At 31.1% G+C, this 15,619-nt stretch overlaps 1 protein-coding gene across 1 annotated transcript in view; it reads left to right on the top strand.

The window, feature by feature from the left end:
- Positions 1-3,748: 3,748 nt before the first annotated feature.
- LOC145268717 (SUMO-activating enzyme subunit 2-like) overlaps positions 3,749-15,619 on the top strand; it is a 58,090-nt gene continuing 46,219 nt past the window's right edge. Inside the window, exons 1-2 of the mRNA XM_080124264.1 lie at positions 3,749-3,936; positions 14,624-14,707. Coding sequence (XP_079980390.1) covers positions 3,793-3,936; positions 14,624-14,707 — 228 coding nt within the window. The 5' untranslated portion in view covers positions 3,749-3,792. The remainder of the gene's footprint in view (positions 3,937-14,623; positions 14,708-15,619) is intronic.

Below are 15,619 nucleotides of genomic sequence, written 5' to 3'. Positions count from 1 at the left end.
TTTTTAAAATATATTTTACAAAAAATGGGATTCTTAATGAGAATCCCGCTTTTAAAAATAAGTGTTGTTGCCTGAAGAGGTCTCTAGTTACTAAATATTAGAAAACCGAAACATGCCCATGACTGTGTAGCAACACATTACTGCTCATGTAAAGACAAATTGAAAGTGCAACTTGCTCTACCCCGGTATTGAGCACTCTTATATTAACCTCGTTATATTTCACTGGTTACCTTACCTTTGAAAAATAGCAACATGAAATTAAGTGAACGTGTCTGTGTATCTGTGTACATTTCCCTACGCAATAGTCTTTTTTTTTTTTAGTCTACAGACTCGAAATTTGATATACAGGTTACTGAGATTTGGGAAAATCGATGTGATCGGTTTTTGCCCAGAAACTTGGCTGTTAAGGGGTGAAAGTTCAACGATTTGACCTTTGAGAGCTCTGCCAAACTCCTCCAACAATTTTTGGTCTACGCACTTGAAATTTTAGATATAGGTTCCTTGGACATGCATCTAACTTAATAATTTGATTTGAGCCCAAAACAATAAATTTTAGGGGTCATAGTAGGGGTCAAAGTTAAAAAAAAATTAACCTGTGCGGTCTCTACCAAATTATTCAGAAAATTTCTGGTCTAAACATTTGAAATTTTACATAAATGGTATTCAGAGATAGGGCAAGTTTTTTAATCGGTTTGGGTCGAAAATTTGAGCTATCAATATATAAATGTGTGTATGTATGTTTGCATGTCTGCCTAAAACTTTCCACAGAGGCAACAGATTTTCACAAGATCAGTATCGTTTTGAAGCTCGACCCTTCAGACAACAAATACCAAAACATTGGCTAAAAAATTAATATCTTCACCTTCAACTGGGCACTTTTCTACAGGGAGGAGTCGCTTTTTTCACTGATATTTTCAAAAGTCATCCCCTCTTTTCGATTGTCTAGCCTTAATTTAAACCTATGTCACTTCCGGTTTGATGGTGGTCGTAACAGCAAAGATGTCATGTTTTTTTTTTTTCAATTCTTTTCGTCCTTCGCGGTACGGGTTCGAGCCTGCCTTCCTACTACCACTTTTTTTTTTTTTTTTTTTTTTTTTTTGCTCAACACACAGCTCCAAACACCCGGGCAACACCGGGCTGAAATGCTAGTCTATTAAAAAGGAGGATAGAAAGTGATAACATACTACGAACATTAAATTAGCGAATCTATTTACTAATTTAATGTCCGTGGTATGTTATCACCTTATATTCTCCTTTTTAATAAATAGGATCTCCCAATCAAATAATTTATAATCTGGAAACCATGACACCAAACTTTTTTGTACAGGCGTTTAAAATTGTCATAGACTCTTGAAAATTCAGTATGCTAAAACTATACATCTTATGAAATGACTGACCAATTTTTATGATTTCAGGTTACAGCAGGAATACACCCTATTAAAGCCTGGTGAATTTCAAAAAATACTATCTGGATGTGAGAACATTTTAGAAGAACGATATGCAATAAAATCCTGTTTTAAACTTGGAAAAATGGCACAGAAACGTATGGAATGCTTCAGGCTGTTTTTGGACCATCTTGCATGAATTGAGCATCAGTTTTTGAGTGGCATAAGAGATTCAAGGAAAGCAGGGAATCTGCAAAGAATGATGAGAGGTGTGGGGGGAGTAAGGAAATCAAAACACCAGAGTTGATTGGCCAAATAAAACATTTTATGGATAAGGACAGTCACGTGTCTATGGACACAATAAGTGCACAGTTTGATGTCAATGTGGGAACTGTACACGCAATTATTTGAAAGGAACTGAAGATGCAGAAGATTTGCGCAAAGTTTTTTGCAAGGGTGATCAGAAAAGATCAGAAAAGAAGACGGCATGACAGCAGAAAGATGTTTGAACTGACGAATTCAGATCTCGCACTTTTTGATGCTCGTGACCTGCGATAATGGCTGGATCTACTACTATGACCCAGAGACCCAGAGACAGAGTTCCCAGTGGAAGCATGCTGGCTCTCCCAGACCTAAGAAGGTCACACAGAGCAAATCCACCCAGAGACTTATGATGATCCCTTTTTTTGACAGCACAGGCATGATCTACATGCATTGGGCTCCCACTTTTCTCTACCCTGCAACCTCTCTCCCACAGAAGAGACGTTGCGAGCCTATCCTTGTTTTATCGTTATTTCCATGGCAGGTGCTCGTCTGAACTCCAATCTCTGGTCCTCCCTCGCCAATCTTTCATGAAAAACACCCGTCTAGCCGAATCCACTGTGAAAAATTTCCCCCACTCTTTATCTGTGCCTAAATCAAAACGTGGATTCCATGAACAAAGCTTCTTTCTTAGAACTGCACGCCTGTGGAACTCTGTTCCGTCTGCCTGCTTCCCACCGGACTACAACTTGGATGTCTTCAAGTCCAATGTTAACAAATTCCAAATGAACCGCCCCCTTAAGTAAACACTTCATCAAATCTCCACACTAACGTAATGTACTTGCAATAACCCTTATCCCTGAGTGGCTTCCGGGCCTTGATAAGTGGTGATCACTGTGTAAAAAAAAAAAAAAAAAAAAGCAACAATCAACAAGGAATATTATGTTGAGGTTTTAAGGAAGTTCAGAAAGAGATTCCATCGGAAGAGGCCAGCACTCTTCAAATCGGGTCCGTGGCATTTCCACCAGGACAATGCACCAGTCCACATCTCCATCCTTGTCACAGACTATTTGACCAAGATGAGCATCAAGACAGTTCCTTACTCACCCCTCCATAGTCCAGCCTTTGCTCTCTGCGACTTTTGGTTATTCCCTAAGCTCAAGGAAAACCTTAGAGGTTGCTGTTATGAAACAATTGCGGAGATGAAAGAGGCTGTGACGAGGGTCATTGACACGCTCAAACAAGAAGATTTCCATGGGGCCTTACAAAACTCGTTGAAACGATGCAAAAAATGCATTGCAGCCGGAGGAGATTACTTAGATGAGGTCTAGAGTTTCATGTGTGTACTATAAATAAAAGTGCCCATACGAAAAAAGGTTGGAAACTTACTTAAGGCACCTCATACATACATACCCGTCATGGAATGAAAATGTCATGTTTCAAAAATCACATAAACTGATCAAATATCTTTTTTTTTCAATTAGAGAATCAGTTTTTGTAAGGAAACGAGAACGTTTTGTATTGATCCGCCATATTCAATAAATGAAGGGAGACAACTACATAAATCAAAATCAACCTTGTAATGGCTACGATTTACTATTAAAATCGCATATATTGTAAAAGCAAAATAATAATAATTTTTATCTATAAAAAAAACTACTTGATCAATTTATGTGATCTTTTAGGAATATGAGATTTTTAACCCACAACAGAGCACAACACCATAGAGATTTTTCAGTATTTTTTTTTTTTTTTTTTTTTTTTTAGGTTGAAACGTGGACTTCAACCCAATTTTATTTTTAAATTTGGAGACTCAAAATACAATTTTAAAACGAACAGTTAGATTTATTTAAACTTTGGACGAAAATAAATGTCTTTTTTTTTTCAACCGCTCCTACTCTACAATTGAATAAATAATATTCTTGGAGAATACGCTTATAAATAATGCGTATGTATTAAGTTATTTCTTAGAGTGTTTCTTAGATCGTATTAAAATAATAGTGTGCTTATTTATTAGTTAATGTATGTTCATGTTAGTGTAGGTGTTTCTATTAGTGTGTGTATAATTCTTGATTGTTATGTGTATGCGTTTATCGCGCTTTCTCTATGCGTGTGTGTTAAGTGTGCGTGCACGCAAACAGCAAGTATGGCGGCTTCCTTGAATGGAGTCTTCCACGACGAGTTGCAAAATAAAATTAAAAATTGTAAATTATTGGTTGTCGGAGCTGGAGGAATTGGTTGTGAATTAATGAAAAATCTGGTTCTGACTGGATTTAACGACATTGAAATCGTAAGTTTTATTTATTTTTAATAATTTTTCGTCTTTTTTCTTTGAAAAATCATGTCATCTCTCTTTCTTCCTATAAAGAAAAAAATCACGCCGGTTTTATATATTTTTTTTAATGTTTATTCTTTTTTTTTTTTTTACCAATTAATTATTTTCTGTAAAGATTTTGTAATTGATGTAAGTTTTTTGTATAATAAATTAAAAACTTTGAATATTCATTTTTATTTAAAAACAAAAAAAAAATCCGGTTTAAAAAAAAAAAACAAAGAAATCTTCCATATTTTCGTATTAACGGATTTTTAAAATTTAAATAACTTTTAGACCCATTTTATATTTCAAATTAAAATACACTATTTTTAGAAGATTTACATAAATTCTATTCATGTTTCATATAAGTTATTTAAATTTTTATTATAAATCTGAAAATTTCTAGAAATAAAAACAATGTTTCTTTCTTCTAGTGTTAAATAAAGAAACTAACCGCATGTTCTTATTCGTTAAATAGTTGTTTATTTATTATTTTTTTGTTTCCTCGGTTAATAAAACCAAACTTCATCGATGATTATGAGTATTTATTAGATTTTAAACCAATTAATAATAATAATTATTATTTTTTTAAATAATGATATTAATTAAAAATAAAAACGTTAAAAAAAATGCCTTGAATACGAAACTTTGGCTTCGAAAGGAAAAACTATTTTTTCTTCCTTATTTTTAAATTTCAAACTTAGGAGAAAAGCGGGTGTTTTTGTAGATTGGTAAACTTTTTAAAACGTCGCATTTCACGTGAGATCATTATTACGTACTTGCGTGTCATGTCGAAATTTGTATAAATTGCAAAAGAAAAAAAAAAAATGATTCAGTAGAAAAAATGTTTGTATTTTTAAGAAAAAAATCCGCCACAACGTTTTGAAAGTTTGTTTAAAAAAAAAAAATTGCGGACCTTAAGTTAAGGGAGATAAATCAGTTTGTCGCACTTAATTAGTCGCACAACTCTTACATATTAAAACAACATACAATAAAATTCAAGAATTTGATAAATTCTATTTTTACTTGTAATTATTTTTCTACTCAACAATTTTTCGAATTTATACTAATTTTCGAAATGACACGCAAGTACCTAATAGTTTTCACCTGAAATGCGTTCTTTTAAAAGATCACCGATCTACACAATAATCACCGAAAAACGACTTTAGTTATTAAATAACATGGAAATAATGGTGCTAGTGCAGAGAGTGCACTACTGATCCGCGCTATTTTTTTAAAATCGTATTTGCAAGTTTAATTAAAGTTTTATGTTTTTTTATTCAATTTTAAGGTTGAAGTATAGAATAGGTACAGAACACCCTCCCCTCCTCATGTTAAGAATGGCTTTTTAAATAATAACGTTATTATTTACGTCCGGATCACTCTTTGCACTAGTACCGAAATAATTATCTATCTATCTATCATTATATAAAAGAAACGTGAGTTCGTTCCCTATAGACGCGAAAACGGCTGGGCCGATTTTTATGAAATTTTACATGAAAGTACTTTTTTTTGTGCCTGGCAGTGTTCTTAGAAAGATTTTGTATCGGAATATTTTCAATAAGTATTGATAATCGATAATCATAATAACTTAGGCACGGCCAAAAAGTGAAAGAGAAACCAAGTTGTTTTGTTTTTTGGGATTTTTTTTTAACGAATTATAATCTATTAAAATCCATTATTTTTTTATCAGCTTTTTTCCACAAAGATAAAAGCCTGAATTTTATATGAAAATCAGAATAATATAAAACTTTTTCTACTATTTTAATAGAATTTAAAATAAAATAACACCATTCACCGCGATTTTTGTGAAGCTGAAGTAAGTAGGTTCCGCAGACGAGCCTCTTTCTGATATTCGGAAAATTTAGGTTAACAACCGGCGAAGCTACCGAAAAATAACCTTTTTGAATGAAGATGGATATAAACAATATTTTTTAAATTAATTTCTTAGTTTTACTTAAAAACGTTTTAGAAAATAATTTCTGGGTTTGTTTTACTGTACACAAGGATTCGAAAAAGTTGTCACAAAACAAATATATGACAAATAAATGTTATCAAAGGCAAGATAAGTTACTTTTCTAACTAACTGGATATGTTTTTAGTGTTTATATTTAATGTAACATGTTTATTCAGCTCGAAAAACATACAGTGTTTACCGATGTATGTAAATGTATTGGAAAATTCAAAATGGCAGCCGACTCTCTCGGAGACGGTAAGTTTGGGAAAAGGAGTTATAAATAAATAAAAAAAAAACCAGTCAAAATACTGTTAAAAACCCGCCGAATATATGTCAGCCTATGTCACGATAACATATATTGAGCGAGTTTCTAACAGTATTTTGTCTGTTTTTGTTTTTTTTTTTTTGTTTTTTTTTTATAACTAATTTTCCCAAACTTACCGCCTCAAGATAGTCGGCTGCCATTTTAAATTTTCCAATACGTCGGTAAACACTGTATGTTTTTCAAGCTGAATAAACATGTTACATTAAATATAAACACTAAAAACATATCCAGTTAGTTAGAAAAGTACAGTAAAACAAACCCCAAAGTGTTTACATAGCTGGTTCTTTGGGATAATAGGGGCGCCTGAAACCTCTATTCCAAAACGAAAAAAACTTCAGTGTTTTTACTATTTTAAAGCGCTTTTTTTTTTCCTTTTTTTTTTAAAGTTTGAACCACAAGTAGTGGCTAGTTGTTAAGTTAGAACAAGTGCGCATGGCAGAAATCAGAGTTGCCAGACTATAATAAATGTTTGAAGCCAAATTTTTCAGGAAAAAAGGCCAAAAAAAGCCGAATTCAAAAGCAGAGCCACATTTTTATGTAAAAAAGGCAAAAAAAAAAAAAGCCAAATTGTAAATTAAAGAAAAGTTTACTTTTAACAGTTTTTTCTGTACTAGTTTTGTCGTGTTTTTTTGGCAAAAACGGTACCTATTAAATTGAAACTGAAAAATATGCTCCCCCCCCCCATCCAAACATATTTTTCAGTTTTAATTTAATAGGGAATGGTTTTATATTTAATATTACGGCAAATAATTTCATTACAATACATTCTAAAGTTTAGATATTTTTAACATTATACAAGAAAACGTTAAAGAATATTTAGTATTATTTTAATATTAAATAATTTAAGGAAAAGTTGGTAAATTTGTAGATGAGAACTCTAAGGTGCTCCCGTCCCCAAAAAATAACAGATCTACTTTTTTAGATCAGTCTCACATATAAATTTAACATACAGTGATTATCCATTTCTAATAAGATAGCGTTTTAAGAGCATATAACCAGAATTTCTTCTGCAAAAGAAAATAAATTGTAAAACAAGATTATTAACTTAAATCATTAAAATACTAGCAGGACCCGTTAACTGGTGGAATTATCCCTCCCCCTTTAAAAAAATTAAAGTATGATTGTTGTTGTTGGCCAATCCCAACCTCCTCATATTAAGAACGGCCTTCGGAATAGACACACCCAACCTCCTCATGTAAAGAACGGCTTTCAGAATAGACTCCCCTAATCTCCCAATGTTAAGAACGGCTTTTGGAATAGACACTCCAACTTCCCCATGTTAAGAACGACTATCAGAATAGACACCCCATTTTATGTGTGTGGGGGTTGTGAAAATATTTGCCCCCAAATTTAACCTTGAGAATCGTTGTCAGGATACCCACCAACAAAAAAAATTGTGGGGTGGCAGTGTCGGTCGGAGAGAATTAAATTTGTTTCTCACGAGTACATAAAAATTTGGCGGCCACTGATTTAAAATGCATAAAACAGGTCTTTATATCTTGAAAACTACTTGTATCTGCCAAATATAAATAAGATTTTCTTAATCAGCATAGTCGAAAACCGTGAAAAGTCGGCACTTTAAAGAAAAGTGTGAAGGCGGAGCTAAAGTAAAAAGTTACCTATAAAAAAACATAAACAAAGGTAATGTATGTGCAGTGTTAGGTGTATCAGAATTTTTGTAGGAATTTTTGACACCCCTACCACGAAACTGCAAATAAAATATAAAAAACTCGTAATTTCTCTTTTAAAAGTGGGTTGTTTATTTTCTTTATGGATTATACTTCCAAAATAAACTATTAAAGTTGTTTTAAAAGTAATAGAAATATTATTTTTTTATTTTTTAAAAAACTAATGAATTTTACGAACTCAATATTTTTCAATTTTTAAACTTTAAAAATCAATCAAAATTTTTCTAATGATTCTATTTTTATGATATTTTCAGGGTCAATGTGAAATTTTATGCTCTTTCCAATAAACTGAATATAATATTTCAGACAAACGTTTTTTTTTTTTTTAAATTCACGCCCCCCCCCCCCATTTTCAAGTGTCTATTAAAAAGTAAATAATTAATTTACTCACCAAAGTTTTATATATCACAAATTGAAGGGAAAAGGTCAATAAATAATATATTAAAATTTCAAACAAAAAAAGTAGTGTTTTTTTAGAAATTTACCTGTAAAGTTCGAAGTTTAAAACTTTTTTTTTTTTTTAATCACGTTGTTCGTTTTTTCTTTTGTTTTTTTTTCTTTTTAATGAAACCTTGGTCCTTGCTCCTTTAATTGAAAAAAAAAATTAAGGCTTGAATTACATTTTTCGAGTAGTTATAAGCTTGGAAAGACAGGGAGTCGAATAATTCACGCCTCTCATTTTGAAATGTCTATTAAAAAGTAAATAATTAATTTACTCACCAAAGTGTTATGTATCACAAATTGAAGAGAAAAGGTCAATAAATAATATATTCAAATTTAAAACAAAAAAAAGTAGTGTTTTTTTTAGAAATTTACCTGTAATGTCCGAAGTTTAAAACCTTTTTAAAAAAAAAAAAAAACAGTTTTTTTTTTTTTTGTTTTTTTTCCTTAATGAAACCTTGGTCCTTGCTCCTTTAATTGAAAAAAAAAAAAATTGAATTACATTTTTCAAAGAGTTATAAGCTTGGAAAGATGGGGTGGAATTGTTCACTATTTTTCACGAAATTTCTGACACACCTAGTGCAGTGTCAATAAAGAGTCAGAAAAAGAGAAGTAAACAAAATACTCCACAGAACGTATAATTTGTCTAAAATCAAACATAACGACGAACGGCCATTTTGTGAGGATGGTTGTCAAAGTATTTGACTCAAATGTAACCTTAATATCATATAAGGTTCGATAACTCGCTAAAAAAAAATCGAAAAATAAAAAATGATACCTGTACATTTTTTTTTTTTTTTAAGGGTTTGTTTTTGTTTGGGGGGAAGGGGAATAGTTGCATGTTGTTAATGTGTGCATAGAAAAGTGTAAGGTTATTAGTATTTAATTTTCTGTTTATGAGCATTTATTATGTTTGTATTTGGTTTATTTTTTTAAAACCGGGGAGATAAGATTTTTGGTGTGTATACCTATTTTTGCCTAATACGTAATTATATCAAAGAGTTTTCTTGTTAATTTGTTTGAAACTGATATTTTCACCTGGGTATTTTTATGTACAAGCACCAGGACAACATTAAGAAGTTTGTAAAATTAAAATTAAATTATATCTATATTCTAAAGTAGATGAGGAAACTCAGCTATCCCTCCTAAAGATGCGATTCTACTTTTTTAAAATAATTACGTGTGAACATCCAGTAAAGAAATACTTTATAATTAGTTTCGCATAAAAATTAAACATAAAATGATCCTCCATTTTCGGGCCATCATAACTTTTTAGGGTAATTAACTTTTTTCTATCTCTAAGTCTGACTGACACAATCGTAAACCCAGATGAAATCGCCTTCAAAAGTAAAAAATGCAGAATTTATCTCCCATAGCAAAAATATGCCCCAGTTTAGATGAATTTTTCTTTCACTGACCAAAAACAGACTGGATTAAATATCAGAACAAGTACTACACTTTAACGTAAACATTGATTCACGACTGGGACAGATTACGATAAAAGAAATGTTTATAGGCGATATAAACTTTTTTAAGATTATGACATAATTAATGCTTTGGAGTTAGAAATGAAATCTTAAGAAAACGCTTAAAATGAATAAATATGCTAGTATAATCGAAAGAGTCCTAAGATGGTGGTATGATTGAAAGATAGTTGGTTATTAGCTGAGACTCCAAATCTACTTTTAAATATAGATATGATTTATTTTTAATTTGCCAAAATTCTTAATGTTTTCCCTTTATGCATTGCATCCAAGATTTTCATAAACTTATGAGACTTTTATCTATATCTTTCACTTCTGCTATTTTTTTTTTTTTTTTTTTTTTTCATATTTAACCAATTTTACCATTTTACTAGTGCCAATTTTCCCATGCCATGTTTATTAGTGTAGTTTGTACATAAGTTCCTATTTGTCTTCTCTATTTGTCCATCATATTCTTAGAGAAGAATTATTTCAGTTGCCACAATACCAAATTTACTCTGGTCCTGGATATGACCTTAAACTATATCCAGTGGTGAGGCCCCTTCTTGCGGGCTTTGGGGAGTGTGGAGCCACCCTTTAATTACCATTGCTCCCAGGTCCACTCTGACCCGGAGTGGTAGTACCTGTTAGGGTCCCAACTATGAGTTAAATAGAAACCAACTTGAAAATAAACATATTCTATTAACAAATTTTTCTTTAAAATCTTTGGATTCGGCATTAAATAACCCGGAAAGGGTTGATATGCCATAAACAAAAACAACCAACCAACCAAATTTACTCATGGGGTGGGGGTATCAACTTAAAATATCTCTAAAATATTGATAAATTTAATTTTAGTCATAACTCTAAAACTAGATTTTGTTTCCAAGAAAATATATGTATAATTATTAAGACAAATGTGCCTATTAATCCAAGATAGTTAGAAAATCTATAATTATTGATTTTTAAAGAAACTTTTGGAACTTACTCAGGAAAAGTATGAGATTATTTTTAAACATTTATTTTTAAATACAACTTTAAATAGCTATTTGAGAGATGATTTAAATTTCCATAAATTGCAAATAAATTGATTCAATTAATTTCAAAGTATTAGATTTAAAGAATTTCAAATGAAAAATACAAACATTAATTATTTCAAGTGACCGAGTGACCTGACTGGACAGAGCCACGGTGCCAGCACTAAAAAGAATATCTCCAGAACGTTTCATACTCAACTGTGAACTCTCTGAGATGTTCCATATAAATGTTTAGTAAGTGTGAAAACAAATTTAAACATTTAGGTGTAAGATTCCTTTAGTTGAGCCTTTAGTCTTTTAGAAAAAGGATTTTTTTCCTGATATGACAAATGTTAGCAGCTGTTGATTCTTGGGTCTGTTTTTCTCATGCAAATCCATGAATCTGAGAAAAAAAAATTTTTTTTAATCTACAAGTTTCGGACATCCGAACTACTTTTTAAATTACTAATTATGTCTTTTTCTTTAATAATTACTATTAAAAAATATTTACATAAAATGATTAGAAAAAGGCCAAATTTGAAGCCAAATTAGAAAAAAAAAGACAAACAGAAATTTTGAAGGCCAAACTGCTTTAAAAAAGGCCAAATTCGTGAAATTTGGCCTTTAAAAAGCCAAACTGGCAACCCTGGCAGAAATTCTTCAGGGTTTATTGTAATGCTTTTATGGTGGTCTGAAAACGTTTTTCAGCTGTCATATTACTTCCTATTTACTTGCCTCCCCACGAGGGCAGAGTTAGACATAAGGTCAGTTTTTAATGTAGAGAAGCATTTATTACTAAAAAACGAAATAAGCTAAAAAAAAAAAAAAAATTTTTTTTTTAATTCAAAAATTAAAGAAAAAATTCAAAGAAATTTCGGAATTTATTACTATAAACATAACGAAGAAGTGAAAAAAATAAAAAAAATAAATAATTGTAACCAAAGGCAAGAAAAGTCAACGTAAAAAGGAAAACAGATTTTTTTAAACAGCAAATGTTTGTTTGCATGAAGCAGTTCAACAAATGGTGCTTGTACAGTTTAATCAAGACATTAAAAAATGAAAATATCGAAAAATGGTTATATTGTACGTATCCGTTTTAAACTGAAGATCTCCGAAAAAAAATTTCACTTAATTTGATCGAGTAATTTTTTTTTTTTTTTTTTTTTACAGCGGAAAATACGTTTTTGTACGAGCACGTTGAAGGCAGATATCTTGGATTTTTTCTTAATTTTTGTTTGGAGTTTATAAACGTCATGGGGAGATAACTCCACTTAAAACGCCGACACTCCTTCCTCTTGATTAAAATGTACAAGTACACAATGAATTTTTTTTTTAAGAAATATTTTTGTAAATAAAACAATTCGGAGAGGTTAATTTACTTTCTGTATCCATCATTCATTATTTAAACAAAATATGTTTAAGTAAATGGGTATCTTTCTGGGTGCGCTCTTTTTATATATTTACAGCACTTTTTAATAAAACTATTAATAATAATAATAATAATACAAATAAATAAATGGTAAATTGTTACGACGTGCCCAGCCCCAGCATATTATAAACACTCCAACCTCCCTATGTTAAGAACGGCTTTCGGAATAACACCCCCAACCTCAAAAGCCGTTCTTAACATGGGGAGGTGTTTATTCCGAAAGCCGTTCTTAACATCGGGTGGTTGGGGGTGTTTATACTACGCTGGGGCAGGTCGTAAAATAATACCAAATAAATAAATAAACCGACGTTATAACTGAGAATTTCGGATGATGTCAATTAAAAAATACACAATTTAAAAAAAAAATTTAAATAAAATTATTATAACCAAAGTTTTTAATAGCAGAAACGAATATAAAATAACTGACTTGTTCGGATTTTTGCGACCAAGATTAATTTTTATGTACAGTGTGTGTGTGTGTGTGTGTGTGTGTGTGTGTGTGTGTGTGTGTGTGTGTGTGTGTGTGTGTGTGTGTGTGTGTGTGTGTGTGTTTATCTTTGTGCGTTTTTAATACAATTCAATATTTATTTAAAGTGCGATATGTAGGTTGTCAGTGAAAGGAGAAATCCTTCTAGACCGAGGCAATTTTTTATGCATAATAAAATCACAAGTATAAACAATCAAGATTCTAAAAAATATATTTTATTCACATATCTTTTATAACTTTTATTTTTATAAAGATGAAGTGTACAAATCTTTTTATAATTTTCATTTTTATTTAAAAAAAACAAAAAAAAAAAACTTTGTTTACTTCTCCATAAAGACAAAATAAGTTTAGCGTCCAAAATTTTCAGTTTCGAATGTTTTGTAATTAATATAGTTCATTCTTTTTATTTTTTTTTTATTTTTGTGTAAGTAACAAAACGAACGTAAATTTTAACAAAATATATTAAAATAAATGGGTGCCTTTCTGACATGACCATGAGTCTTTTATCATTTCTCTCCATGCAACGCATGTCTTCAACTATATGAACAATCCAAATAGTACATGTCAATCCTCATTTCAAAAATTCAGAAATTATTTGATTGGTTTTATTTCTAACAAAATTATTTAATTTTACTAGCGGGACCTGTGGAACTTCCATAGCAGTATTTTTCATATGTAATAATGCTGTGTGGACGTTCAGTGTGAATGGAGATCCCACAATATTATTGTATCCATTTTGTTAAAACTATAAAAGTATTTATCTAAGTAATCTGGTTAATGTAGTTTCAGAATATATTTGGTTATTACAGTTTATCTCCAATATCCTTATACGAGTCTGACATATTTCCATTGTATGGATGCACGACGCGAACAGAAACCTCACGATATCATTATGTCATCTTTAGACAGAACAGATATTACCCTTGGATCCTAACCAGAAAACCAAGAAGGTATATTTTAGTTTCATGTATGACCCAAAAGCAACATCATTTTTGGTACTTGCACAGTTTAATCAAGACATTTAAAAATGAAAATATTGAGAAAAAAAAAGGTTATATTGTACGTATTCATTATGGAACGAAGTTCTCCGAAAAAAAATTTCAGTCAATTTCATCAAGTAGTTTTTATTTTACAGCGAAAAAAAAAACAATTTGTTATGATACCGAGCAAAAGGTTCGATTTTTTTTTTTTTTTTTTTTTTTTTTTTAGGAAGAAAAGTTAGTAATAAAGATGGGGAAGAAGTGCCATCGTTTTAACTGGAGTTATCTCCACTGGCATGTTCAACAAATTTCATAATGGCTGACTTCAACACACTCTCATAAAAACATGTTTTTCTGCTGTAAAAAAAAAACTACTTGCTCAAATTAAATGAAATTTTTTTTTCGGAGATCTTCAGTCCAAAACGGATACGTACAATATAACCTTTTTCCGATATTTTCATTTTGGAATGTGTTGATTAAACTGTACAAGTACCTCATTTTTTTGTATTTTTTTTTTTTTACATTGCGTCTTAAGTGATTGGGAGATCTTATTTATTAAAACGGAGGATAGGAGGTGATAATATACTATGACCATTAGTGTCTCCATGCTAATTTAATGTTAGTAATGTTATTACGTTCTATCCTCCTCTTTAATTAATAGGATCTCCCGATTAAATAATTTATTATCTGGAAACCGAGACACACGTACGTACGTACGTACGTACGTACGTTAAAGGTACTATGGTATTAATATATAGATTCTGGAGTTAGCCTTTCTCATATCCGTTTGTCTGTCAGGAATTCTTCACAGCTGAACAAAAGAGATCATGAAAATTTTATTTGACATGTTTTTTTGTTTTCTATTTGTTTTGTGCAGGTTGATTTGGACACGATTGATGTTAGCAATTTGAATCGTCAGTTTCTTTTTCACAAAGAACATGTCGGAAAATCGAAGGCGCAAGTAAGTCAGATTTTTGTTTTGAAATCTTTGCACATATTTTGGCAATACACATGAAAAAATTGAAAGGGCTTAACATTTTAATAACAGCATACATAGAAAGAGCTTGATAAGCTAAGATAGAATCTTTTTAAATTTTTTAAATCCGATTAAAATCAAGGAAGTTATGGCTATTTTTATACCTTGCATGTTTGGATATTTTCCCCTCTTTAAGACCATATGTGTTTTGTCACATATTTTTACACTACTTTTTCAGTAAAAATGTTATATATTTGTTAAAACACAAGATTAAGCAATGAAATTTACTATACAAGTGTATTTTTGTGTAAGGAATCGGAATATGCTACTGAAAATCTCCAGAAATTAATGTTTTCCAAATCTGCAGTAAATGCACATAAATATGCTGCAAGTCCTAAAAAATGCCATGTATCCATTAAAAGAAAAAAGTTTGAGAACTCAGTTGAATTGTAATGCATTTTATGTTCAAGAAACTGAAATCTAAATCTAGGGCTGTTTAAAAATGAATATATTGCAATATTTCTTTGGTATTATTGTAGATTAATACCTTCCGTTATCTCTCCCCATCTGACCACCTTTCCAAAATATGTGATTGTACCTTTATAGACAACTAGCCTGGCATTGCCCAGGTGCTTGTAGGTGTGTATTGAGCCCCCCCCCCAAAAAAAGACGTAGTAGGCAAGCAGGCTCGAACATGTGATGCGAAGACAGAAAAGAAAATCTGACGTCTTACCGCTACTCCATGACGCAACCGGAAGTTCGGAACGTTAAAATTAGGCAAAGTCAATCCAGCCAATACGATGACTTGCAAAAATAGTGACACCAAAACAAACGACTCTCCTTATAGAAAACTGCCCAGTTGAGGGAAAGGAATTAATGTTTTTAGCCAATTTTTCG

This window comes from Euprymna scolopes, chromosome 44 (genome assembly GCF_053919585.1).
Source record: "Euprymna scolopes isolate OS-2025 chromosome 44, ASM5391958v1, whole genome shotgun sequence".
Classification (NCBI taxonomy): Eukaryota; Metazoa; Mollusca; class Cephalopoda; order Sepiida; family Sepiolidae; genus Euprymna; species Euprymna scolopes.
The sequence above is the reverse complement of the archived record's forward strand: the minus strand, read 5'-3'. Positions and strand labels throughout refer to the sequence as shown.